At 34.7% G+C, this 27510-nt stretch overlaps 1 protein-coding gene across 1 annotated transcript in view; it reads left to right on the top strand.

The window, feature by feature from the left end:
- The window catches only part of LRBA (LPS responsive beige-like anchor protein), a 530437-nt gene that overhangs the window by 150678 nt on the left and 352249 nt on the right, over positions 1 to 27510 (top strand). The window contains exon 35 of the mRNA XM_090287960.1: positions 19783 to 19847. Coding sequence (XP_090144086.1) covers positions 19783 to 19847 — 65 coding nt within the window. The remainder of the gene's footprint in view (positions 1 to 19782; positions 19848 to 27510) is intronic.

The raw sequence follows: 27510 nt of genomic DNA, 5'->3' as shown, positions 1-27510 counted from the left end.
ATGTTGTACCTAAGTCCTTTCATTTTCTTTGTAACCAGCCTTACCTTTTCTATTGTAACTAGGACTTTGGCGACCAATGACTTCTTTAAGACCAGTTTATATGTAGTATGATCCTACTAGGATCAATATAATTTAATATTTCAACCATTTCTTAATGTTATCCCTCCTTATCTTTGGATATATTTATACCTCATCCTTAGAATGTACTTACAGAGTTAGTGAATGTAAATTGGTTGTGTCTGAGCTTTGTTATTGTTAGTGCTTATGACCTTTTGATTGTGAACGGTTGAGAATCAATAAGGTAGTGATTAACTTCAGGATAAAAAGTAGGCTTGTAGGACAGTCACCTAGTTTTGCCTTAGAGCTGCAATGAATGCTTTATCCTAATAATGGAGAAAGGCTGTGAGCATAGGTGTTTTATATTGAAATGCTCAGAATTACCTTAATTTTGTGTACATTAGAAATAGTTGACCTTATTATAAGGAATTAGATGCCTTTGAAGCATGAAAGGAAGTTCATGGAAGTTGGAGAGGGTAGTTCAAGGTCAAGGTATATTAACTAATCATGATGAAAAATCATAAGTGCACTAAAAATTTTAAAGTATATAAAATTGATAAGTATGCTAATGTAAAATATTTATGGTTTTGTTTGATTCAAAATGTATAACAGATAACTTGCTTTTATAAAATGAATTAATTTATCTTTTAAACAACAGCAAAAACATTAAAAACAAAATAAATTAGACTAAAGTTCTTTTAACAAATAAAATATTTAACTTGATGGGTTAGTGAACATCAGTTGATTTTTCTTTGACTCTGAATGCAGACCTTTCCAATATTAATTTAAATTGCTTTGTCACAACCAAAGAGAAGCATAATTTAACTTTAGATGCAGGATTTATTCTGAAATACAGGCATCCTGTTGCTTCACTAGCACATTAGAATTTAGAAAGCACAACCTTTTAAGGTAAATTTTGTGTAACTGGTCCTACACCCTGTGGCTTGGCAGTCTAGTCAGAAGGATGATACCATGCTGACTATATAACTAGATCTTTGAACAGTATTCTCAAGGGTGGTAAATGCCAAACAAAGTAGTATCAACTGGCACTTAACTCTGCAGGTTCCCTGCTGATTGGGGTATTCAGTGAAATGGAACTCTTCCTGACAGGAAGTCAGCCTATGAGTATGGAGACATCTGAAAATAAAGTGTGCTTTAATTTGGCACCCTACTGGTTTACGACTGGTCTTCTAAATCTGGGATTAGGAAGAGCAAAAAGGAGGAATACATGAATGGGAATATTCTAAGCATAAGATTTTCCTTTGGTTTTACAGGTAGATGTCTCTGATTCTCAGCTACCACTGAGTGGTTTTACCTACTCCTTTCTGTTTTTCTATTACTTCCAATTAGTGTATTGAAGTTATATAGTATTATAGAAAGGCTAGGTTGAAAGTGTAAAGCTTGAGATTGTTTTTGTTTAATATCAACCTCTGATAATTTTGTGAAGGCTCAGCTGTATTCCCATCCATATACTTTTCATAAATACTGTATAATCTAATGGTATAAGAGTTATCCGAGTTCTTAGGATCCAGATTTAAATTTTTCTGTTGAAAGTGCTTACACTGCTTGCCTTAGCTGGCTCTGAGATCAAATGGTTATTTAGTAATTTAGTACCCTGATATGTATAGTTAATATATAATATCATGATTTAGGAAGGGACATTTATTATGTATTAATAATTGCACACATAGGCTATCTATTGTGTGTTGTGTAGTCAAGCAGTTTTCGTAAGTCAAGCCGCCAGTTTATTACATGAACTTTCGGAAGCATGTGTGTAGGGGTTAGCAAAATCTAAGGTTTGAACCCTAAAGATTATATATTTGTTTTTCTAGTAGTAAATTCTTCAGAGTCTGAATTTAGCCTTTGTTGTCTCCACGGGTAACAAAAGAAAAAGAGGCCTTGCACAGGATCTTAAGAAGTGGCTTAGGCTAGGAAAATGCTGTGATGATAGAATTTTGAATCTTAGATGTTTTTCCTTCTATCACTTATTAACTCTGTAACTGTGAACAGATTACTTCACTTGCTTGTGACTAACTTTCTTGTTGAGTGAAATGGATGTAATAAAGATTGTATTGAATAATATATGTAAATATATCTAGAACAGTCCATAGAGCAAAGTAGGTTATAAATTAAACTTATTAGGTTCTGACTCTGAAGTGTTTTCACAGCACACAAAAATCGTCTTTATTCAGTATTTTCAGGGTCACTCGTTTTCTTTTTATGAAATTAATTTGATTGCTTAGATTTTTGACTGGCAAATTCAGTCCACCATTACCTTCTGCAGTGCCTTTTTCATTATTTTCTATTCTTTTTGCGGTTATATGCCCAGCCTAGTCCATTTTCATCTTGAACATAAAACATTAGAGCTAGAAGAAATCTAAGTGATGAGCAGTTTTGGGGCCTTTCACATGTAGACAGGGTTAATGGGTAACATTCATATTTTCCATAGGCTCCCAAAGGCGTGGTTCCACCATTTTCTGGGTTAGCTATAGTGACAGCTGTTTTGGAAAGTCAGTCAACTATACAAGTGAGGTTGATGCCATTATGCAGTTAATGACTGTAACCGTTGTCATAGGGTCTCTTTTGTATACGTTAAAACTTTTCATTTTTACTATATTCTTTAACACTCCTGTAGTGTTACTATGGTTGAGAAATATTGTACTTTTATAAGGTAGTGTAGTTTATGGATTATCAAGTTGTTTTTTTTTCCAAATACATTGTTACCAGTGAAGTTCCTTATGACTTGAGTCCTCTCAGAGTTGGGGAGACAGGAAGGGACAAAAGGAAGGATCATCTGAAAAATTCCTCTTTTGTAAAGAATCACTGATTCAGCTTATTCTTGAATTAGTGAATTAACCTTTTCCTTTCTATTGATTTTACCTCTTTCAGTACAAACAAATTTATTTTTCTTTCTAAGAGGAGCTGTATTTTACTATCTTGTTTAGTTCAAACTCTTCTTCCTTATTCTCAAGGTTTCTTAAAGCTGTTTTAATTTAGTTTATACTTATTTCTATGCTTCCTTGTAAGTAATATTCAGCTGTTTGACATAAGCATTATGTACATTATGCCATTTTCTGGGTAGTCTACTAAAATCCCCAAATCTCCTAACTGTAAACCTGTTCTTTACATTCTCCTTACACTTTCTTTTGTACGATGTGATTTTACACACAGTGAGTATAAAGATACATGCTAATGTTCTAAATACTGGATGCACAGTACATTCTTTTTGATGGTGATTATATATTTTTGAAAATTCTTCATTTGGCAGACAGAACAGCAGATTGTCTTTTTTGTCAGTTGGTTTGTCAGGGTACTCTTGTTATCAGATAACTGCATCAGCGTGGGCAAATTTAATTTTGGTTTCTTATTGTTCTTTTTTTATAAGGAAAGAAAATCTGTTTCTTTACTCAAGAAAGCTTACACATTCACCTGATATTGAAGAGTTGTCTCATATTTATTTCCACTGCAAAGATTCCCTATTGTTGTTCTGAAGCACTAGTCTAATTTGTGAGAATAGGATTCTATTTGCTACTAATGTACAGTAATCTAAAGAAGAAAATAGAAGGATTGTCAGTGGCAGTGAGAAAGCAAAGTAATGGGGGTGAATTTTTTTTAAAAAGCCTTTCTGTTTCTTATCAGTCAGCTCACCCAGTGTGGACCTCTGCCTTACTTGTTTGGACATTGACAGTGCTATCATTGCTTTTCTGCTGATGGTTGGAAGTTGCTCTTTGTGATACCTGCTTGTTACTGTTAGCTCAGCTCTGCAGTATTCAGTTTCCTGGAGCCCGACAGACTTTGTACGTAGCAAATTAAACTGAATTTCTGGAGCCAAAAATAAAACCAGTAACAAATCAATCCCTTTGAGAACCAATACTTAGAGCAGAAGTTGAATTACTTGAAAATTTTTCCAGCTGTTGCCACAATATACTAATTTTTAAAAAATGTTTTTATTTCTTTTGAGTCTTTTGAATTTTTTGAACTTGTGAGCAAAGTTTACTTTTCTTCAGCCTGCTGTTTCTGTTGCTTTAATTTGGATTCTCTAGTGTGATAGGTTGAAATATGGCTACCCCCAGAATATCCACGTCACATACCTGGAACCTGTGAATGTTACTTTATTTAGGAAAAGGGTCTTTGTGGATTAAGGATTTTTAGATGAGAGGATACTCCTGGATTACCTAGGTAGGCCCCAAAATGCCATGATATATATCCTTCAAGAGATAGGAGGAGATTAGAGGCACACAGAGAAGGTGGCACTGTGAAGATGAGCAGAGAGTGATGTGGCCACAAATCAAGGAATGCTGACAGGCACCAAGAGCTGGAAGAGGCAAGCGACATGTTCTCCCCTAGAACCTCCAGGAGCACAGCTTTGCTGACACCGATTTTTGGCTCATGAAGCCAATTTTAGATTTCTTATCTCCAGAAGTGTGAGAGAACAGACTTCCAGTCTTTTAATGCACCAGATTTGTGGCACTTTGTCACAGAGCACAGGAAACTAAAATCTAATAATGTCTTGAAGATCTCTTCAGTGTTCCTAATGCAGTTGTTCCTCCGTTCTTCACTAACAACGTTATATTATTACTTTAACAAGCATTTGAATGTTGTATGGAAGATCGAATCAGGTACTGTTAAGAACTCAAAGAAGTAGAGATCTCTACCTGTGAAGTGTTTCACCATAGGTAAGGAGTCAAATTGCAATTTGTGAAGTTATTGACCCAGGAAAAAAGAAAAGAAAAGCTCATATTGCATGTATTTTTAATGAAGATGCAATTAATAGGAATAAAAGACTGCCAGAGAAATGCACTGTTTGTTTCATCAGTCCTAATTTATTTGTGTAGCAAAGCTAGCTTATCAAATATGTCATCATATCACTATTGTAGTTCTGTGAAGTTCAAAGAATGGCCTCCAAGATGAAGTTCATCCATAATGTATCTTATGACTTTGGCATTATACTTAAGGTTGATATCATTAAATGCATTGATAAATATTTGAAAGAGTTATGGGAAAATTCTGGAATGAAGGGCCTTATCCAGAAAAATCATTAAGCCTACTGTGATTGGCTACAGGTTGTGGCTATGAACTACTATCACATCTTACTGTAGCATGCAGTGTGTGTGTTTTAGACAGTATATGTTTAAAATCCGGATCAAAGCTGTGTAACAGCTAGATGTAGTGTGAGGTTTGGAAAGATGACACCATTTCATAGCATAAACATAAAAGATAAATTCAATAAAAAATTAAAAAGATAACTTATTTGCTCCTATTGAATGCTGAAATGAACGTGATGCTATTTCGCAGTTATTTGTTTTTTGATGTAAAGCTTTGAATACTGAAATTGAAATCTCACTTTATGTTAACATTAAGAATTTACTCTGTGAATATATAGTATCAGTTTACAGTCATCACTGTTCAGAGTGGAAGACCCCAAATGGTTAAACAGCAGGAGAGTTTTCTGCTTTTAGTTAAAAACTGCTGTTTTCTATATGCCTTATTTACTACATGTTTAATTCTTAATGTTGTGTGCTGTGGGGCTGGGCATGCAAAAGTCAGCAGAAGGAGTTCTGGTTTTTACATCTAGAGCTATTACGTGCTGTACAATAATAAAGGCACTATTTTATTGGGTTACTTGTAATTAACTTCAGCACTAGGCATTCATATAAATCATTCGTAATCTGTTTTCTTTAGATTTTTATTCTTTTAAACTGGTTTAACGTACTTGCTTTCTGTTATCTTTTTACATATGGATTGAGGTTGTAATTGCTTTTTGGAATTAGGCTGTCAGAAACCAACATATATGTGAATTCAAGAAATGATTGAGGCAAACTAATGAACTTTATATAACATTTTATGGAGATTTGTTACTGAAATAAAATTCCATAGTGGTATTGTTTTGTTGTGAAACTTAATAAATAACTGTTCTCTGAAGTTAAAAAATTTGCACATTCAAAAAGTTAATATGACAACTTTTAATTACAAATATTTATGTTTTTTATGTTTTTCAAACTCGTGAGAAAGTAAAGACATGAGGCTTCTTTGCACTCTTGTCAATTTCTTGATATTCTTTTAATTTTAAACATTCTAAGCTATGTCTATTCTTAATAATATCTGCTAAATGCCTTTCATAAGTTGACTAGTAATCTATATTATTTTGTACTTGTTTTTTTAAAATAATTTTTATTTTAAAATGGAATAAAAATGAAATAGAGGCAGACATTTTTGGATAAAAAAGAAGCATCTAAAAATAAATACATACAGATCTCTGCCTGAGATTAACAGTACCTATTATTCAAAACTAAGTTTTAGAAAACAAAACTTTGCCTCTAAAAATACCTTCATTTCATAAATGTTTACAGTGATCTGTGGAAAGAATTTAGAGGTATAAGGCAATTTTTGTCTCTCCCGCCATATAAAAGCCTTGACTTGATGATGCTTATACAACGAATGTTAGGGGAGCTGCGGTGGCGGACGGGAGGCATGAAGAAAGCTGTTTGCACTCATGTCCTGAAAAGCAGTGCTTTTAAAAACAATTCCTTTGGTAAATACTTTTTATTGTAGCTCAGTGCATCAGATGGTTTAAAAATCTTTTAAAAATAATTAGCTGTTTTATATAGTTTTAATGGAAGTCTTTCATGTTTCCTCTCCAGCAGTCTAATGAACACTCCTTGTAATTTCAGTGCAGCCTTTGAGATTCCCTAAAGACTTGACTTCAGACCTCAAAGGGCAGCAATTGCCATATGTCTGGAGAACCAGAGTTGCCAAACAGACTGACCATGTACTAATAGGACACATTTATATAGCTCCCGAATGTGAAGCCCTGATATAAACTTAATGGTGATCATCTGTTGAGAGATTGTGGCTGGAAAGAGCTACAGCAACTTTTGTCACTTTTTTGAAACCAGCTTTCTTTGTTGATTAGTGAGAGATCTTGACAGAATTGACGCTGGTTTGGAAGTTATTTAAGGATTGTTATTGGCTGGAGGCTGTTTTTCCTGAAAATGTTCAAAGGCGCTTGCAAATATATTAATTTTAATGTATGCTTAAATGTGTGTAATAGCAAGAGGATTGTTGTTTTGACTGGGTATTTACAGATTTAAAGCTATATTTATAGTAATTACATAATTGATTTTATGTTTATCTGTTTTTTATTTTTAAATATTTGCATTCTATATTTTGTAAATGCAATAGTTATTTTCTCAATATTCAGTTCTTTGCACATAGTACACATTAAAAAATTTGTTAAATAAACAATTATAAAACCAGACCATTTGCTAATCCAACTTAATTAGAATTTTCTTTCTTCTATCTCTTCTATTGGTAGTTATCTATATATGCAATAAATATCCTTTATAAACTGAGCCATAACATTTGTACAAATAAAATGTACATTTTAGAAGTATATGTTAACATAAATAACTGAAACCAAAAGTTTCCAAACAGCCATTTTTACTTTGCTGTTTCGTGTAGTGACTTGTTTTACCCTCTAAAGAGACAACGGAGTAAGACCCGTCCCTGCTGTCATGGTGTGTTTCTTCCTGGCGTGGGGTTACTCACGCTTGCGGTGGATACGCTGCTGAGAGAGTGCTGACACCTAGTGCAAACGCCGTTGAAAAGTTCTTGATAGTTTCCTTTGAGCTCTTAAGATTACTGTATCTTGAACATGAACAAGTTTTCTCTAGTTTTGACCTTTAGGCCTGTGTATAATGTGGTTCTCAATTTTGTGTTAATACATCCTTTCCCTCATTTGAGCTTTCCTTTGTGGTCTCCTCCCTTGGCTCCGAACAGTGTTTCAGTGTTTAGGTAAAATGGAGCTCTGCCCAATGAATTGGATTTATTTTACAAAGGCACATGTACCCATAACATCTTAAAGTATTGGGAATGATATTTTGATGAAGAGCACAAGCCTTTAAGTTTTTATATTTTTAAATAAGAAAAATGAAATCAATATGAGTTTAGCTTCTTATTAACAAATTATTCTTCATTCCTTTCTTTAAATTATGTTTGGCTTATTAGATCAATATTTATAAAATTTTTTTTTTACTGCCAATAGCAATGAAGTTAATTTCATTTGGTGAATGTAGAATACTGACTTAAAAAAAAAGAAAAATTCTTAAGAGCTTATGATACATTTATATTTTTGTAGATCTGATATCAGTATTTGTGAAAATTGAATGCTTATGCTGTTGTTGAGAGATATTTTAAGTATAATTTTTGATAGATACCTATCGCCCAGTCAGAAAAATGTGTATTTTTATTTTCTATTTACTGTTCTTCATTTAGAGCATATGATTTTTAATATAAATTTTATGATTTATCAAGCAAAACATCAATATCATTTCACAAATCTAATAATAGTCTAATATTTAAACTGAAAAACAATAGTTCCCTGCCTACTTCTTCTTTCCCCCTTGATTCTACTTTCTGAAAGGAACTACATTCAGATCTCTTAGTTGTTGACTCTGCTAGTTACCTTTATATTTCTAAATGATACAACAGCTATCTCTTAATTTTTGTATTTAAGATATTATCTAATGTCCACCATGGAGAAGATGACCATTGAGTACTTAAATTTTTCTCCCTTTCTGTTTCACACTTAACATCGCTTCCAGTATGGTTGTATCATAATATTTAGTTAAAACCATACCTGACATTTACATTATTGTGAAAGTGTAAGTAAATATTTGTATGGCAGAACTACAAAATATACATACCATGATTACCCTTCCTTTCTTCCTTCCTTCCTTCCTTCCTTCCTTCCTTCCTTCCTTCCTTCCTTCCTTCCTTCCTTCCCTCCCTCCTTCCACTTGCTTGTATTTTTCTTGCATTCTTTATCTTAATATTAATCATTTCTACTTTTGGTTTATTTAATTTTTTTTTACATCCTCCACAGATTTACTTCTAAATTTTTCACTGGACCTATAAAACTTCTGCCAGTGTGACCAAACACAGCCTTGCATCTGTTGGTTCAGTTGTTTTTCTTGGAGATATAGTGCCTGGAGTTCTCTGTTTTGCTCTTTAAATTTGGTTTGGTTACTCTTTAGGTTGGTAGAAAGCTGTTATCTGGAGGCTTCTCTTATTATCAACCCAGAGTTTTTTCCTTCTCTTTCTTACGCTCTAATGGCTACCTCCTGTGTCCCCTAATGTCCTTCTTTAAAAAAAGTACACTGATTCAACATATATTGATCACTTACTATGTATGCGCTGGTCACTGTTCTAATGCTGGGAATATAGAGCAGAATAAAACAAGGCAAAGGAGAAGATCTGGTGGCATAAGTATGCCTCAGGAAAGTTAAAGCAGAACAGGGGAGAAGGATGACATCTGAGTGTCTATTAATCTTGATGAAGCCCATCCTTAGTAATTTCTTGAGAAAGAATGCATGGGGAGTAGAATTTTTTAGATTTTTGCTTGTGTGAAAATGTCTTTTTTTTTTTAGTTAAGTTTAAGGATCTGGGTGACTGAATGGCACAAAAACTGGGGGTTATATTTATTTATTCATTTATAAACCTTCCATTTAAAAATAAAAAAGCCACAGCCAACTCATAGCATGTGCCACACTGAGGCTGGGTATCTTGTTTGTAAAAATGTCTTTTATTTAACTTCTATATTTGATTGATAGTGTGTTTGGATGTAAGTATTAGTGGCTATAAATTATAATCTCTGCAAATTTTTTTTCCCTGGCAGCTTTTTATACTTCTACTATTTTAAAAATTGTTTGTGTTGTTACTGGATTGTACCTTGGTGTGTGTGAATATTTTAGAACTCATTGTCTTTGGTATTTTATGTACACCTTGTCAGTCTGAAATTTTCAGAGAAATTTTCTTTAATTATTTCTGTGAAATTTTTTTCTTGTTTCTGGATTAATTTTCTAATTTTCATGTCCATTCTCATGTATTGTTCTTCTCATTTGATCTTTTATTTGAAGTGGTTTCTTCAACGTCTTCCACTGTAGCCCTCAAAAGTTTTGTTTGATATTATACTTTTAATTTTTAAGAGCACTTTCTCGTTTTCTGAGATTTTTGGGAGAGGGAAGGGCACACTTTGATGGTTAATTTTATGTGCAAACATGACTGAGCCATGGGGGTGTGCAGGTACATAATCAAACATTATTCTGGGTTTTTCCATGAGGCTGTTTCTGGCTGAGATTCACATTTAAATTGGTAGGCTGAGTAAAGCAGAGTGCTGTCCTGAAGAGCATGGGCCTCATCCAGTCAGATGAAGACCTAACTAGAACAAAAGGCTGGCTATTTTCTCTGTAAGAGAAGATTCCACCTGCTTGAATGCTTTGGAACTGGGACATTAGCTCTTTCCTGCTTTTGGACTCAAACAGAAACATGAGCTCTTTCTGTGTTTTTAGCCTGCTGGTCTTCAGACTGAAACTAGACCATTGGTTTTCCTGATTCTTATGCTTTTGGACTTGGCGTAGAACTATACCATTGGCTCTCCAGCTTGCCAGCTGATCCTGCAGATCTTGGAACTTCTCATCTTCCATAATTGTTTGAGCCAGTTCCTTAAAATAAATAAAATATACATCTCCACCCTGTTGGTTTTGTTTTTCTAGAGCACTCTGATGAGGGAGCGAAGAGATACCAGGGAATAAAGCAAATTGGGGCCCTGATTTTTTACACGAAAAATTTAATTTTTATGATGGTATTAGTTATACTTTTCTTTAGTCTTTCTCTCTCTACCATGTTAACTATACTGTCTATTTTCTATGAGGTTTTTCTCTCTTCCTTTTTTCCAGTTTATTTTTTTGGTGTATGTCATTCACATAAAAGTCTTTCCTTTAATAACTGGTGACATTTTGCTGTGTGGTCAGTTTAACTGTATTGCACACAAAAAATCTATGTGGGAGTTGTCTACTGGTGGTGAATAACCTACCGTTGCCACTGATGGACACAAGTTTTATTATGGCTTCTCTCTTTTCTTAGAGAAACCTTCTTTAATCTTGCTTAGAGTTTCATAGTTCATTAAGTATATTTTCAAGTTATTTTATTTTTTAAAGTAAGGCTTTTTTAGGGTATCTAGATGTTAACCCTCTTGAAAATAATCTTACTATGGTGGGGATGGCCATGCATTATGGGGAAAGGACCTGGGCTTTTCTTTTTTATACCATCCTCATGTGTGCTCAGTGCCTCCTGTTCTTGGCCTTGTGAGAGTTCTGTAACAAGCATTGGTTTGTTTCCTCAAGAGGATTTTCCTCCAGGTTTTAGAGAAATCTTTATCCTCTCTCTTATACTGTTCTCTCCTCTTTATTACCTTTGTTCTTGGTTTTTGCTATATTTAACCTGAAGTCACTTATTATTTTCCTTTTTTTAAAGAGTAAAATGTTGTATAGTGACTAACCCACCAGAATAAAAATCGATACTACCATTTAGTGTCCACATTTATGACTTGAACCCCACCTCCAGAATAAAAGATGGCAGAATGGAGTATATACAAACTTTGTCATTCTGTGGCATGATTTTATTTGCTTTAGAGCATGGTAATTCTGGGAATTACTTTTTAAATTAGGTGAATTTACTCAGTGCCTTCAGTACACTAAAATATGTTGTAAGACGGACAGGTCACAAGGTGCCATAGGAGGACTGCATGGCGCCCCTACCCTCCCTCCCTGTGGCTTGTGGTGGAATGCTCTTCTCTGCCCCATGACAGCACAGCTTCTTCAGTTTTACTTTGTCCTGGAAGCACTTACTCTACGCTTCTATTCTGAGTGACAGCTTCGCTGGATAATCATGGTTGTAGGTTTTTGCTTTTCATTACTTTGATTATTTCTTGCCAGTCCCTTCTTACCTGCAGAGTTTCTTTTGAGAAATCAGCTGAGAGTCTTATTGGGACCCCTTTGTACATAATTCTCTTCTTTTCTCTTTATCCGTAATTTTTGACATTGTGATTATAATGTGTCTTGGTGTGATTCTCCTTGAATCTAGTTTATTTGGAACTCTCTGTGCTTCCTGGACCTGTAAGTCTATTTCCTTCCCCAAGTTAGGGAAGTTCTGCTTCATTATTTTTTCACATAATTTTTCCATTTCTGGTTCTTCTTCTTCACCTTCTGGCAACCCTATGATTCGGGTGTTGGCCCGCTTATAGCCTTTCCTCTTTCTGTACTGGCTGACTATTTGTTCCTTTCTTATGTTCTGATTTGTTGATTTGATCCCTGATTTTCTTTCCCTCACCACTAGTTTCGTATGTGTTTTTGTTCATTTCGGCAGGACTAGCCTTCATTCCTTCCCTGTCTTGTTTAAGATCTGCTGTTAGGTCTGTAAGCAATTTTATAACCAAAGCTCTGAACTGTGCCTCAGAAAGATTTCCTATCTGCTGCTTCGTTAGATTGGATATTTGCTGTCTGGTCAGCTGCCTCACGGGGATCTCTATCGTGATCTGTGCCATCCTGACAGTTTTGTGTTTACCTTTGCTTCCTGGGCAGGGCTGTTATACCTCCTTCACTATATGGGGTGGAGCCCCATGAACTCGTCACAACCAGGTGACCCTTTTCACCACACTGGTGTTTTCCGTGGGGGTCCAAGATGGATTCCTGCCATTCATTCTCAGCTGAGAGACTGGGAGCCTCCTCCTTTGTCCCCACCCCCTTTGGGCCTCACAGTCCAAGGCAATGGGGGTCTGCCTTCCCTGGTATTGGAATCACAAGCTGATGGGTTTGGTCTGCAGCTGGGGGTGCTCCTCAGGCGCTTCTCGCCTCCCCTTAAATACGGGTGTCTGTGCTTACCACTGTCTGGCTGCTGTCGCTGCTGCTGCCACCACCAGCAGAGCTTGACCTCTCCGCCCTGGCTTAACCCCCTCCTACCTGTCTGGATGGGGACCACTTTTTTATAACTTCATACATTGGACTTCCATTTATTTTCTGGAACTTCTGCTTATTTCTGGTTTTGCGGTAGTTGTATTCCTTCTTAGTTGTGGAGGGAGATGGAGTGTGTCAGTCTAGGCCTCCATCTTGGCTGGAAGTCTCCTGTGTGTCCAGGATGCAGTCTTGATCTTCTTTATTGAAGAGCCCTTTTGCTAGTACCTTGCAACGTCCCTGATTAGGACCATAGTTTTCCTGTTTTGCATCCACTGAAATTGAAACCTGCTTCTATATGAAACACTGATGGTTTCAGAAAATACTTAAAATTAGACCTATACGGCATTTGTGGGAAAAAGCCACTTCCTGGAATAGAAACTCTTCTTGTTGACCCCTGGGCTGGGCGTCCTGTTCAGGGTCATCATCAGGCTTGGCGCTGTGGTCAGAACCTGGGTTTACATCTGAATGAAGAGAAAACCCCATGTGGATGAGAGGCCAGACAAGACTGCATTCCGTCAGCCCACAGCTCCAGGGCAACCTTTTCCAGAGGTTCCGTGACCTGTGATATCATAGCAGGTTGAACACAAAGCAGCTATGAAAATCCAGCTGTCTTCTATTAAGCTAGACATTAAAAAGAGTTACAAAATTGTAAAGTGATGCCACTCTCCTCAATAAAACATTTTTGTTTTGGAACATACATTTTTGCATAAAAATGTTATTTATGTTAACATGTAATATATATATTTTGTGGAACTTCTGGTCAAGATAAAGGGGAAGGAAGACATGCTTTACGTCCACGCACAACCAGAACTAAATCTCAAAACAAATAACACCCAGAACTGTCAGAAAATTGAACTGTATGGAAGCCAAGGATTTAAAGAAACCACATTCACCCAGACAGGTAGGAGGTACCAGGAGATGTGGTGTGGTGCGGAGAGACAGTGGTGGCAGAACGGACACAGGCTGTCCTATATCATGTGTGGTGGATAAAAGTCAGGAGGGATACCTTGGGGAGCAGGCGATCCCAGTCCCAGGCCAGACCACACAGGCCAGGAGTCCAGCACTGGGAAGATAAATCCCTATAACTTCTGGTTGTAGAAACCAGTGGGAGTTGAGGCAGCAGAAGAAACTGCCAGACTTTCAGGAAACTCTGCTAAAGGCCTTGAACTGTCTTAAGACATATGCAAACCCACCCACTCTGGGATTCAACGCCAGCGCAACAGCTGGAAGGGCACCAGTCACATACAGGGAGTGGATGAAGTGACAAGAAATGGGGTGAGTGCCAGGCAGCTCCCAAGAAGTCAGGGAGTGGCACAGACCCATCTCTGAGGTACCCAATTCCCCCACCCTGCCACAAAGCTGTGAAGCAGGTTACCTCACCCTGGCTCTTACCTAAGGCTCCACCGCACACAATTTACAGGTGTCTTTTACAGGGAGTCAAAGCAGCTTTACCTAGTACACAGAAACAAACACAGGGAGGCTGCCAAATTGAGGAGACAAATAAGGCCCAAAGCAAAGAACAGAAAAAAACCTAGAAAAAGAACTAAAAGAAATGGAGATAGCCAACCAATCAGATGTAGAGTTCAAAACACTGGTTATGAGGATGCTCAGAGAACTCATTGGGTACAGCTAAATAAAAAAATGAAGGAAGGAAGGAAGAAATGAAGGTTACACTAAGTGGAATAAAGAATAATCCACAGGAAACCAATAGAGAAGGGAAGGAAGCTGGGATTCAGACCAATGATTTGGAACATAAGGAAGAGATAAACATTCAACCAGGACAGAAAGAAGAAACAAGAATTAATTTAAAAAAAAAATGAGGATAGGTTTATGAAACCTCTGGGACATCTCCAGATGTGCCAACGTCTGAATCATGGGGATTCCAGAAGGAGAAGAGAACCAGCAAGAAATTGAAAACTTATTTGAAAAAACAGTGAAAGAAAACTTCCCTCATTTGGCAAAGGAAATAGGCATAGGAAACACAGAGTCCCAAAGAAGCTAGACCCAAAGAGGAACACACCAAGACACAGCATAATTAAAATGCCAGAGATTAAAGGTAAAGAGAAAATCTTAAAAAAGAGCAAGAGAAAGGCAGAGAGTTACCTACAAAGGAATTCCCATAAGACTATCAGCCAATTTCTCAAAAGAAACTTTGCAGACAAGAATGGACTGGCAAGAAGTATTCAAAGTGCTGGAAAGCAAGGACCTACAACCAAGATGACTCTATCCAGCAAAGCTCTCATTTTGAATGAAAGGGCAGATAAAGTGCTTCCCAGACAAGGTAAAGCTAAAGGAGTTCATCACCGCCAAGCCATTATTACATGAAATGTTAAAGGGACTCATTTAAGAAAAAGGAGATGATGAAAACTATGAACATTAAAAATGCAAGAAATTCACAACTATCAACAACTGAATCTAAACAAAGAAAGAAAGAAACAAACAAAAAACCCCAATGAGCTAAGCAAACAACCAGAACAGGAACAGAATGATAGGTATGTTGATCATTTGGTGGGTTGTCAGCTGGGAGGGGAAAGGGGGAGAATCAGGTAAAAGGGGCAGGGATTAAGAAGCATAACTGGTAGGTACAAAATAGACAGGGGAATCTTAAGAATAGTATAGGAAATGGAGAAGCCAGAGAACATATATGCATGACCCATGGGCATGAACTAAGCAGGGGGATTGATGGAGGGAAGGGGGCTACTGTGTGGAGGGGGCAAAAGGGGGGAAACTGAAACAACTGTAATAACATAATAAAATATACTTAAAAATATGTCGTAAGAGATTATTCAATTTATAGAAAAGTGTCAAGTTCACTTAAAGGATGTTAAATTTAAGTAATATAAATTAATACATAGCACTTTATTTGGTACCCTTTTCTGTATATTTGTTTGTTGATGCTAGGGGGGAACAGACTTAATTTTATTAATGAAGAGGTTTTTTTTCCCCCCTCCAACCAACAAAACAGACTTTTACCACAAATGCACATATTTGAAATTTGGTGGAACTTTGTTTACTTAATAATTTTACTAATATATACCATCTTGTTGTACGACTTAAGAGCATTAGTAAGCTAAGGGTGTATTTTAGTAAAAATTGACTAGGCAACAACTACGGCCATAGGGAATGATAGTCAATTAAATACAGCTTAGAAAAAGTATGAAATTATTGACTCAGTTGTTGTGTTTTGAGTCCTTCCTCTCCAAAGTGCTGAAATGTGTTTTTAAATTACTTAGTTGCATTAGTGGTTAGATTTGAGGCTTTTAACGTGTTTTTATATCAGTACCTCTGGGATGAGAATAACCAAGACCTTTAAATGTACCATGCATTTTGCATCACTATATAATTGTAAATACTGTGATGAAATATTGAAATGATCATGAAAAACGATAACCATTAAGCTTTTCTTTCAACTATAGGTTATATTGAACTGTGGTTCAGAAAATTGTTTAGACTAACGCCTTCTTTGATAATTATCTCAGAAGTGGAGAAAATGCATTAGGAAAGCACGATTAATGAGTCATTTTTCTAGTTTTGGCAACTTTCTTAAGGATTGTAGATAGTGTTTTAGTATAGAGAAAACTTCTTGGCTTTGATTAACAGCTCGGTTTATTTAAAAAATTAATTTTCTCAAGCGTTTCGGTTTCTTTTCGTCTGAGTTATTAATTTTATCAGCATGTATTTGTGTGTTTGATGTGTGATATTTTATTAAATGTTAATAATTTATAATCAGGAATGGATTATAGACAAATTAAAACTCACTGATATCTTTAAGAACTGTGAGACTTTTGTAACAATACCCAAAAGTGTTAACTAAGATATATATCGTTACTTCATTTCTCATTTTGTCTAATTCTTCTTAGTTAGTGAAAAGTTTTATTCCAGTTGATTAGATAGCAATTACTGGAAGTTAACAGATATGGGTTTATAGATAATGCTGGGGAAACAAGAAGCCTAATGCATTAGTAGTAATAAATTTTTGTTCCTGAGCTTTTATGAAAAATTGGACTCTTCCACTTTTATTTGTCCCTTCATTTTTAATTTGTTTTTTTAAAATTTAACTTAAAAAAATTTTGTTTGTTTATTTTTAGAGAGAGGGGAAAGGAGAAGGAGTGGGAGAGAAACATCACTGTGTGATTCCCTCTCACTCGCGCCCCCAACTGGCGACCTGACGTGCAACCTAGTCAAGTGCCCTGATTGGGAATTGAACCAGCGACACTTGGCTTATAGGCCGATGCTCAATCCACTGAGCCACAGCAGCCAGGGCCTATGTTTAATTTGTTTTTAAGTTAAACAAAATATTTAGTGTGACATACAAAGTGAAATGCAGGTCATAAAAATTTTTCGATTGCAAATTTTTAAAAGTTATACTAATTTTTACTAGTTTTAAATCTGTCCTAACTTATGCTGTTCCAAATCTTTGTGAAATTTAAATGCTACATTTCCTGACTTTATATTATAAGAAAAGTCAGTTTGTATACATAAATGAAAATAATACCAAACTGATGTTTATTTGTCCATTAAATTTTAGTTTCTCCACTGTTATTTATTTTATCCATGTAGAGCTTTTAATTTTATATGATTTATATAGTAAAAATCCCCATCTGTTGGAGTTTTAGTTTTGATAAAACTTACTTGAGAAAAATAATACTAGTAAATCTTTTTAAAAAAGATAAAGCATCTGAAGAATAATATATAGGATATCTTTTTGCCTCTATTCCTGATTCCTGTTTTTTTCTAGCAAGAAAAGTAACTTTTCTTTTTACTGAAGTTAATTTCCATTTCGAGATTTTCCTTCATCTAAATGATCTAAATGAAAACTCAATCAATTTAAGGTCTTGCCTCTCCATAATCTGGTGCTGTATCAGATTTCCAAGTCACTCACTCAGAGTGCTATGTGTGGTATCAGAACTGAGCGGTGAAGAATTTGCTTTGGTTCCCTGACTGGCATCCCTTGAGTTGTTACCATACCTTCTGACTCCCTGCTGTCTGTCAACAAAGGTCACAGGTGTGTTTTCCTCATACCTTCAAAGCCTCAGCTTCTTGTATATCTTTCTAGAATCATTTTCTGACTCTTGCAAGAGCATGAGATACTTCAAGGATGTTTTAGGTCCATTTCTCTTCTATTCCTATGCACTGCTATGTTTAGCGCAACTTTCTGAGGCTTGTCTTCCTGTAGTCTGCCTGGGAAGTGAGGTGTAGGGTCTTCTACACCAGCATCCAGAACAGCACTTGCAATCTCTCCATTTTTCTCTCCCTCCTCCTAACAAAAACAGAGGATGTGACACGTGCTCTTCTCTTGGGGATATATACTCCTTCATGGACCTTGATTACTTTCCTTTGTACCATCTGTCTATTTCATTTTGCTAGCAGGAAAAGGCTTTTTAAATTAGACAGGTATTTTTGTTTATTCTTGACTTGGTTAACCTCAGAGATATAAGATCTCTGTTTTATTATTTCAGTTGTTTGGCAATTGTGAAATTTGAGAGAGTATATATTGTAAACTTTGTGACAGTCACTAATTTCTAAATGTTTCTCAGTTATTGAATAATAAGAGCTTGAAGAAAATGTTAAGGAAGTATCCAAGACATAAAGATGTCAAGTGAATGTGTCCATGGGCATATCCTCTTAGTGTCTGAATCATTTGGAGAACATATAGACCTCATGGCTTTGTGTTTATTGCTCTTTCCTCAACAACACATTATTTATTTCCTCTCCTAGATCTAGCCAGTGACCACTCTCAATTGTCTGACTGACTATATCTAATTTCCATTCTCCCGTATATGTTCTGTTAGTATGTTCTTGCACCATCCATGAACTAGAATCCTATAACAAAATTATAATGTATAGCCATTTTAGCCCTGAGAGCCACCTTGGGGTTTCAGAACATGAAAGTAATTCAAAATTGGATATAAAGAAAAGAGAAAGTAGAAGAGAAAGGATAAGGCTGAAGAAAAAACATAAGAATTTGGCATGACAAAGAGCAGTCTTCAGGGGTGAAATTACTCTGAAAGGTATTACATTCAGAAAGTGTGAATATAATTTATGGTTGAAATGGTAAGTAGCCCAACATTATCTTTTGTTTTGAGCTTTATAAAAGAACAGAAAAAGATCTATTGAAGAATATCATGTAGGTAGATTATAAGGGTCACCTTGTTTTAAGTAACTTAAAGGTTTTGTATATATTTCTAATTCTTGAAAAAAATATATACATGCACACACATATACATGCATTGGCATTTCTCATACCTAGCTATATTTCAGTTCTGGTAGGCCTACCCTGATTGTATTAACACTTATTTTATATATATTTTGATATGAGAATTAAAGAAAACTTTATTTGTACAGTCTACTGGTTGGTTTTCCCTGTAGGCTTTTTAATGGATGATCTATTCATAAAGAACATAGATAATAGATTTATATAGTCTTTTGCTAATTTATAGGCTAGTGAGCTATAGTTTTCTAGGTCAAAGTTGTCTAGCCAAAATCACTAATTTTTCTTGTCTCTTTCTCAATCATTATTAGTTTTTATGGTAGAATATGCACTATTATGTTTATATACTAATTAACTGGGTTCCCTTCATTTGGGGTTGTGTGTCTCTTTTCCTAAAGAAACAAAAACAAAAATCTCTGTCTTTGCTGCCTTCCTTTCTAATTTCCAATAATTTAATCTAATTTAGTGGTATATAATGTTAAAGGACAAAAAGGGCAAGATAAATATAGATAGGCTTATTTAGTTTATATAGAATCAAATTGTTGCTAACTTGTTTAGTTTACTTTTAACTTCATATGTTCATGGGGCTGCATTGGTTAGGCAGCATGTTTAACACAAGTTTTCCTTTTAAAATTATGACATGAAATGCATGATTTATTAATTGTCTTAAAGAAATAATTTACTGAGTGAAATTGGTTCAGCAATTTTCTGCTATTTTTTTAGGAGTGGCAGAATTCTATTCAGAAGAATGCAGGCCTTGCTTTTATTGAACTTGTCAATGAAGGAAGGTAATTATTTAAATCCATTATATTTTATTTTAAAAGCTACTGTAGTTTTGCCATTAAAACTGATAATTTTTGATACTGTATTTATTGTTTTTGTAGTCAGTAATGTAGAAGATAGTAGTTATTGCAAAGAGGTCAGTATTTAATCATCTTATGGTTTTCTTTATGGTTACATGCTAATGATAAAGTTCTGGTCTTATTTTTCAGTAGCAAAGCCTAGGTGGGCAAAAGTAAATTGGTGCTTCTATTAGCAGATATAAGAAAAATGGATACTTTACTAGGACTTCCTATTAAGTTCTATTATACGATATTTGTAAAGCCAATAATTAGACTAAGTTGTTTATATTTTCTCTTATGTCATGGCCTGGTCATAAGGGACAGAGGGATCAAGTTTTTGTTTTGTGATATGATGAGAAAGTGGAGAGAGGGGGAAACTTGATAAGGTTTCATTGAAAGAGTACAGATAGAAGACTTTAAGGAAAAAAATAGTAGTAGGAAAGTAAAATGAAGAAAGTACAGAGATGACAGGAAAGATATATAGATTTAAGAGAGTGAGAGAATGAGAAGGTAAAGGTAAAAGTAAACTGGGGAAATGAGTAGACTGCTCTGGGTCTGCTTTGTGGCAGCTGATTGTGAATTAATTGAACTGAAGACCTGTGGTGTAGATGAAAAGGTGTGATGGCTGCTATTGGAAAGGGCATTCTGAGCACAATTATTGCTTAGGAATGTTTCTTTATAGTGTTCTGGCTAGTGCTGAAAGACTGATGCCATCACTCTAGGGACTATTTGAGTAATAATTAGGAACCTTGTTAGTGTTACAGAAAAGGGAAAATGGGTATTAATAACTTTATTTGATAGTAAATACTACTAAAATTCTTCCACACAGCAAACAATTATAGTTGCTCACAGACTACTTTTGGAAGCAAATAAATAAGCCTGCAGTTATAATGCCTTATGGTAAATTCTGTGCTAGAAGTATTAATACAAATTATTAAGGTAGTAATGAGAAAAAAAAAAAAGAGACAATTTAGGATGGAAGAATAAGGTAAAACTTACCCAAGGAACATGATTCTGGAGATGTGTTTTCAGCGATGAGTAGGTTTAATATTGTAGGTATTTGAAAGTGGACATTATGAATAAATTGGAGGATGTGTGTGTGAAAAGCATTCCAAATGGAGGGAATAGAATATCTGAATACACTGTGATGTGGGAAGGTATATAGGATTTTCAAGTGTGTGTGTATATTTATGAGAGACTCCTGTGTCTGTGTCTGGTGTGAACTGTTGGAATAAAATTGAGCATCTGGATGCTAAGAGGCCTAATGTGGCATATATGGACTTCCATATAAAGATGATGGGAAGTCTTGGAAGGTTTTAAGCAAAGGGATATATTTGTGATAGTTTAGTTTTGGAAAGGTAACTGGCAGAAATGTCTGGGATAGATGAAGGAGAGGAGGCCTGATTGAAATCAAGAACAACAGTGTCAAGGCTGTTACAGTGATCCATGTGAGAAACAGAACTACATTGTAATCTGGAGTCTGGCAAGTGGGAGGAGATCAATATGTGTTTCTCAATGAATGAATGACTAATAAGTTAGTCTTACTTTTAGCAAAAATTTCAAAGTGCTTATTCATCAAAAAAAAAAAGTTCTCTGGCTGAATTTCAACACTGAGGTTTTGGATATTTTTTAAGTTTATAGAAAAAGATGGTGAGAACTCTTGATCGAACAACATGTACTTGTTCTACTTAATGCAGAACACTGATTAACAGATTTTCTATAGTTTATAGGGCTCATTTGTTTCTTTTTTGAAAAGAAAACTTGTTATAAAAGTCGATTTTGATTAGTAGAGGCTCTAAATGTAAATATCCTCAATTATCCAAGTTACTCTTACGTTTAATAGATAGCATAGCCTTGTGACTAATAACGGCTTTGAAGTTTGCCCTTTGATATTTGAAAAGTACTTTTACTTCTGTGAGTTTCCATTTATCTATTCATTCAGCCAGTATTTTTTAGGCAGTGTGTACCATGGATTACTTTGATGCTGGGGATACAGCAATAAACAAAACAGATAAAGATCTTTTCCTTTGTAGTTCTTACATTCGTACAGTCATTGAGAGACGTTAAACAATAAACGATATAAGTAATGGGTTATATAATATGTGAAAGATGGTAAGCACTATCAAAAAAGATAATGTGGAACAGATTGAGGGGAATGGAGATTTTTGAAGGAAATGTGAAGGGATGTCGTGGTTTGCAGTTTAAATAGAATGGTCAGATTTGAGCTCATTGAGAAAGTGACATGCAAGCAAGTGCTTGAAGGATGCAGAGTTAGCCATGGGAGCCTGTAGAGGCGAAGGCATTCCCGTTCCAGGGACTAGTCAGTGCACAGGTGAAAGCTTTCCTTGTATGTCTGAGGGATGTGCCCAATACAGCAACAATAAAGTGACGGAAAGTGGAAAGAAGTAAGAAATGAGGTCAGAGACGTGATAACATAGGGCGAGATTTTGTGTAGAGCTTTCACGGTTTATTCTATGAGAAATGATAATCATTGCAGGATTTTGAGTAGAGGAGGGAGGTGGTCTGTTTTATGTATTAAGGAGAATACGGAAAGATTACTCTGGCTAATGCATATAGGACTAAAAACAGAAGTGAAGAAACTAATTAGGAAGCTATTGTAGTACCATAATCCTAGATAAATATGATGGTGACCTGGACTAGGGTAGTAGCAGTAGTGGAGGTAAGAATTAGTAGGATTTTGAAATATTGAGCCAGCTTCGCATAACTGGGATAATTCCTACTTGGTCATAATGTACAGGTTTTTAAAATAATTGTTGGATTTGGTTTTGTTGATTTTTAAGTTACTTACTTGGGATTAATTTGCACAATTTGTTTCTGTTGTGGTATAGTGCTGTTAATGTTGCTCTTCAGCTCTTTCTAGGTTCATTTTATTTTTAACTCCGGCTTTTTAGGGGCTGTCCCTTTCTCTGTAGCTTGGAGGTCAGTGAATGGTAGAAGTTTTAGTAAAACCTTTGGCCACTTATAGCTGGTAGATTCCTCAGAGGCAGCTTTCCTGAAACCTGTTACCAGGTTACTTTTACCTCATTTCTTAAACATTATTTTCCTATCTCTTACCCTCCTTTCATGTTTATCTTAATTGTCTTTCTCCTCCTGTAAAGTGTGTATTTATATTCTATAAGGGTAATGCCTTTGTTTCTTGTTATATACCTGACTCCAATAGAAGTGCCCTGCAAATTAAGTAAATATTTGTGTTTAATTTATGATATTGTCTCTGTAAATACATTGTATGTATAGTTTTGACTTTAGTTATTGTTATTTTTTTATGTAAGCAACATTCTTTCTTAAACATAAATTTATTTTATACAGAAAACCTTGACAGTAGCCATGATAGTTCTTTGAGGATTTTACTAAGAGAGAAAAAATATATAAACATTTACAATAAAACATTTCTATATTTTGTGAAGAAATGAATTTTTTTATCATATTCTCAAATATCCTTATCAAGGTTAGCTGCTTCTTATTATTTCTTATTGAGGAAACAATTGTTTGAATAACCTGTTTTTATATCATCTGTGATTATAGGCTTTTTAATACCCTTTTTCTGTTTTATTGCCTATACTTCTCTTAGTTTGTATGAATTTGTTACCCTACTGTGGTTAGAAACTGTCTTCTTTATTTTAGTCCTTAGCCTATAGAAACCACTAAGCCTTTGTCTTTTAAGTAAATGTAAGCAATAAACTGTGGTGGAAAGAAAACTAACATCCATTAATGAAATAGTGGAGGTAGTGTCTGAAATTTTTATTATCTTTAGAGGGTAGAATATATTTTAAAGAAACAATTTAGAGTTCCATTTTTTAAACCGGTGGATTTGTCTTGCCTTTTATAAATATCTAAAACATTGAGGTTAAGTGAGTTTACATAGCAATGGATATATTAGTGAAGTAGCTTCCAGTGTTCAGCTACTGGACTTAATCCCAAGGGCTACAAGAATAAGTAATAAGGTTTTTCTTTTCACTGGAGGGACCAACATTTTTTTTCTTATTATGTAAGTCTGACCTGCCTTGACCTCATTTATAGAGTAGCTGCTATAAATTTGGTCCTTGATTAATGTTTTATTAGTGTAAATAACATGAAGACCTTTACAGACGGAAACTACAGCATAAGGTTTAACAGACTTGATGGGTATCATTAGCAAATCAATTACTTAGGTCAGACATAAATAATTGATGTTTGGTAGAAATGGTTCTCTTAACTCTTACCTGTTTAATTGATAAGATGCTTTCTCTGTAAATACATTGTTTTGATATTTTTGAGTCTAATATTTGATATTTTTCATGCAAACAGTATATATATAGAAATAAAAGAATCAGTTAACCAGTGACATTATCATGTAATTGTAATATTTCTTTGATAATTTTTACCAAGACAGAAAATTTATATACATATAACAAGAGATTTAAGTTACAAAATTAAATTTTCATATTTTTGAGCAAGAATATTGTTTTCCTGATTCATAATTTTGTTTTATGATATATGGAACCATTATCATCATTGTCATTTCTACTTCATTTTAAATATGAAAATAATTGTTTTGGCTGGATAGCTCAGTTGGTTAGAGCATTGTTCTGATAGTCCAAGGTTGCCAGTTTGATCCTCACTTAGGGCACTTACAAGCATAAATAAGTGGAACAACAAAATCCATGCTCCCCCCACCCCTCTCTCCCTAAAATCAGTAAATAAAAATTAAGAAAAATAAATGTGCAAGTAATTGTTCTGAAAGAATTTTATTTTTTCTGAAAGACACAAACTTTTACAGTTTTATATTACTTAAAGAATATCAAAGCCTTCTTTTGGACTAATCTGTGATTCAGTGGCACCACATTAAAGGAAATAGGAAAGTCAGTTATTACCAATGTTTTAACCTTCTTAAATGGAATCTGAGGGCTCAGTGTTACACTAAAGTCAAGGGTGGTAAGTCACATTATTATGTATTTTGGGCTTCAGTTGATTTATTTGTGTACTTGATTTATTTTATATTAATTGTCTTTTATTTCTTAAAATTTTGTTTAATTGAAAAGTGAATTTAATTAAACTGAACTGCTTAACATTTTAAATTGTCAGTGAATCTTAAAAGTTTTTTCTCACTTTGCTAAAGGTTCCAATTTTATATTTTGCCTTATTTCTGTTAATTTTATTAACTTATTGACATCTCTTCCTGAAACTTTAGTATCTCAATATCAGTGTTAATTTTGCCATTAGAAAAAGATCCAGCTGCTAGGCAGCCACTTTTCTTCTTGCCATCCTGCCTGCCATCTACACAACGAATGTTTTTCAGAGCATTTTAAACTCCTGATGTTGTTGTAGGCTGCCGTGATCGAGGCAGGTGCTCTGTGAATATTACCATGTCTTATACTTCACTTGTTTGACTTGTGTTGTAAGGAATAATGCATTGGACAAATACTAATTATCCTGGGAATTTTATATATTTAGGTGGTCCTGTTTTTGTTCTTATTGTACTCTGGAATTCTGAAAAGTCAGTGCCAATTCTCTGTGAATCAAATTTTTATAGCTTAAAATGTCAAGGACTCCTATGGAGTTGCCTGTTTTTCTTTTTATATAATTTCTTAATGTTTCTTCTCAGTTATATTTTATTGGCTAAACACAGTTTTAAATTCAGGAAAGTTGTAGTCTGTGAAACCTCGTGTAAAAGTATGATATTTGTAAAACATTTTAAGATACAGATTCTCATCTTGAATTTTGTACTTTGTTAATTAGTAAGTAATTATAAAATGACCTATAATTATAGTAATGGGTTTAGTTTACTAAAAATGTATTTTTGAGAATGTCCATTGCTTTCTAGGATTTTACTCTTGAGTCTGCTATTATGATTCTTTTCTTTTTCCCATTCTTGAAAAGCATAGAAAGGGCAGATTTCATACTGTTGGTCACATTGCTTTAATTATCGTCTGGGGATAGTTGGTATCTGTTTATTACAGCAATAATACAGACTCCTATCCAAATATGTAAACAGCACTCATAAAAGACATAATATTTCTAGTACTAATATACTTGTCTGTCTCCTCAGTATTCAACTCCATAGGTTGCACTACTGCTTTCTTGAACATTCATTTAGCAGCTCTAGCATTTTCCTTCACTCTTAACTATCACAGATTCCTAATAAATTTCTATGGAGTGAGTAGAAGGAATGGAAGGGAAATTGAAGAAAGAGAGAGAGGTAGAGAGGGAGGGAAACAAGGCAAAACATTTTATTCCTACTCCTTTTGCCATTTCTGGGTTATATTTTGGAAAAAAACAAAGGTATTTGTTGCACGTAAGAAGTGTGGCTAGGATATAGTCTTATCTGAACCAACCAGACAAAATCTGAATTGAGGTAGAATATGTCTCTTGGACACTCTAGAGTGTTTCTTTAAGAGCTATGTGCTTTCTGGTTAATTTTTAAAAATTATTTGTATAGTAAGATAATTTACAGGAAAACTTTAATTGAATCTGATAAACAGTTGCTTGGAAAAGATCTGATTTTTTGGGGTAGAGTAAGAAGTCATTGTTTCAAAGATTTGAGTTTTCATCTCTCTTTACTCTTAACCTTAGATTGGATTGATATTGAAGTCTGTGTGGGTTGTTTAGGAAGAGGCATGTGCTATTCTTTCTTCTTAAAGATTAGACTATTTAAATGAATGTTTAATATTCCAGAGGACTAGCATTTTCTCCCCTTAATTAGGATAAACATGTTTTTCTTTATTTCTTTCTGTGTTTGGCTTTAAACCAATCTTACTTTCCACTTTTAATTTTCTAGCTTGATCTCAATTTTTTTTATGGTTACTTCTCAATGTTTTGTTCTGATAGATGTAAAACAATGGTGCTGCATTTAAATTTTAGGTTTCAGAGGTTTAAGTGGAGGATTTCTTGTTTAACCTTTCTTAGCGAAGCCAGCGTATAACTTTCGGGAAAAGATGGTGTGGGTTCAGCGTGCTTGTAGAATATGTGTGCTTGTAGAATATGCTCGTGTGTGTATAGAAGTTTGATAGCCTCATACATTTAAAAAACTACAACATTTTATATGTAAATGAAGTCATTTACTATATTAAATGGAAATGATTACAGGAAAAAAGGGAGTCAAATTAGGGGTTGGAAAAAGAGGAAAAAAGCTGAACTTTGAGAAGAGTTCAGTGAAAATAAAATGAAAGCAAAATCGCTTCATTTGTTCAGAAAACATTTACGCACACTAGCTATGCTTTGGGCATTGGGGATTTGCAAATGGACAGATTAGTCATATTCTCATTCTCACTCAGGTTATTTAAATGGTCATAGACAATGAAGAAGTAAAAAAGTTTATATTATGTTAGAAGGTGATAAATGCTATGAGAAAAATAGGAAGAGAAATCTCAGTAGATACAATGTGGAGCAGAGGATGTTGTAATTTAAATAAGGTGGTCACAGTGGGGATCTAAATGAGTGAGTTCCTGCGAAATGCTAAGCAAATGCTACTAATAGCGAAGAGACAAAGGCAGTTATAGGAAACTAGAAGATGATAGTAGATGTGTTATAATAGAGGAATCCTAAGATGGATTCCAGGTGGGGAGTAAGCATAGCCACTTCCCTCAATGATTTTTCTGTTCTACATAAAACT

Source organism: Furipterus horrens, unplaced genomic scaffold, assembly GCF_987537825.1.
Source record: "Furipterus horrens unplaced genomic scaffold, mFurHor1.1.pri manual_scaffold_10, whole genome shotgun sequence".
In the NCBI taxonomy this organism is placed as follows: Eukaryota; Metazoa; Chordata; class Mammalia; order Chiroptera; family Furipteridae; genus Furipterus; species Furipterus horrens.
This window is presented reverse-complemented; position numbering and strand designations above follow the sequence as displayed.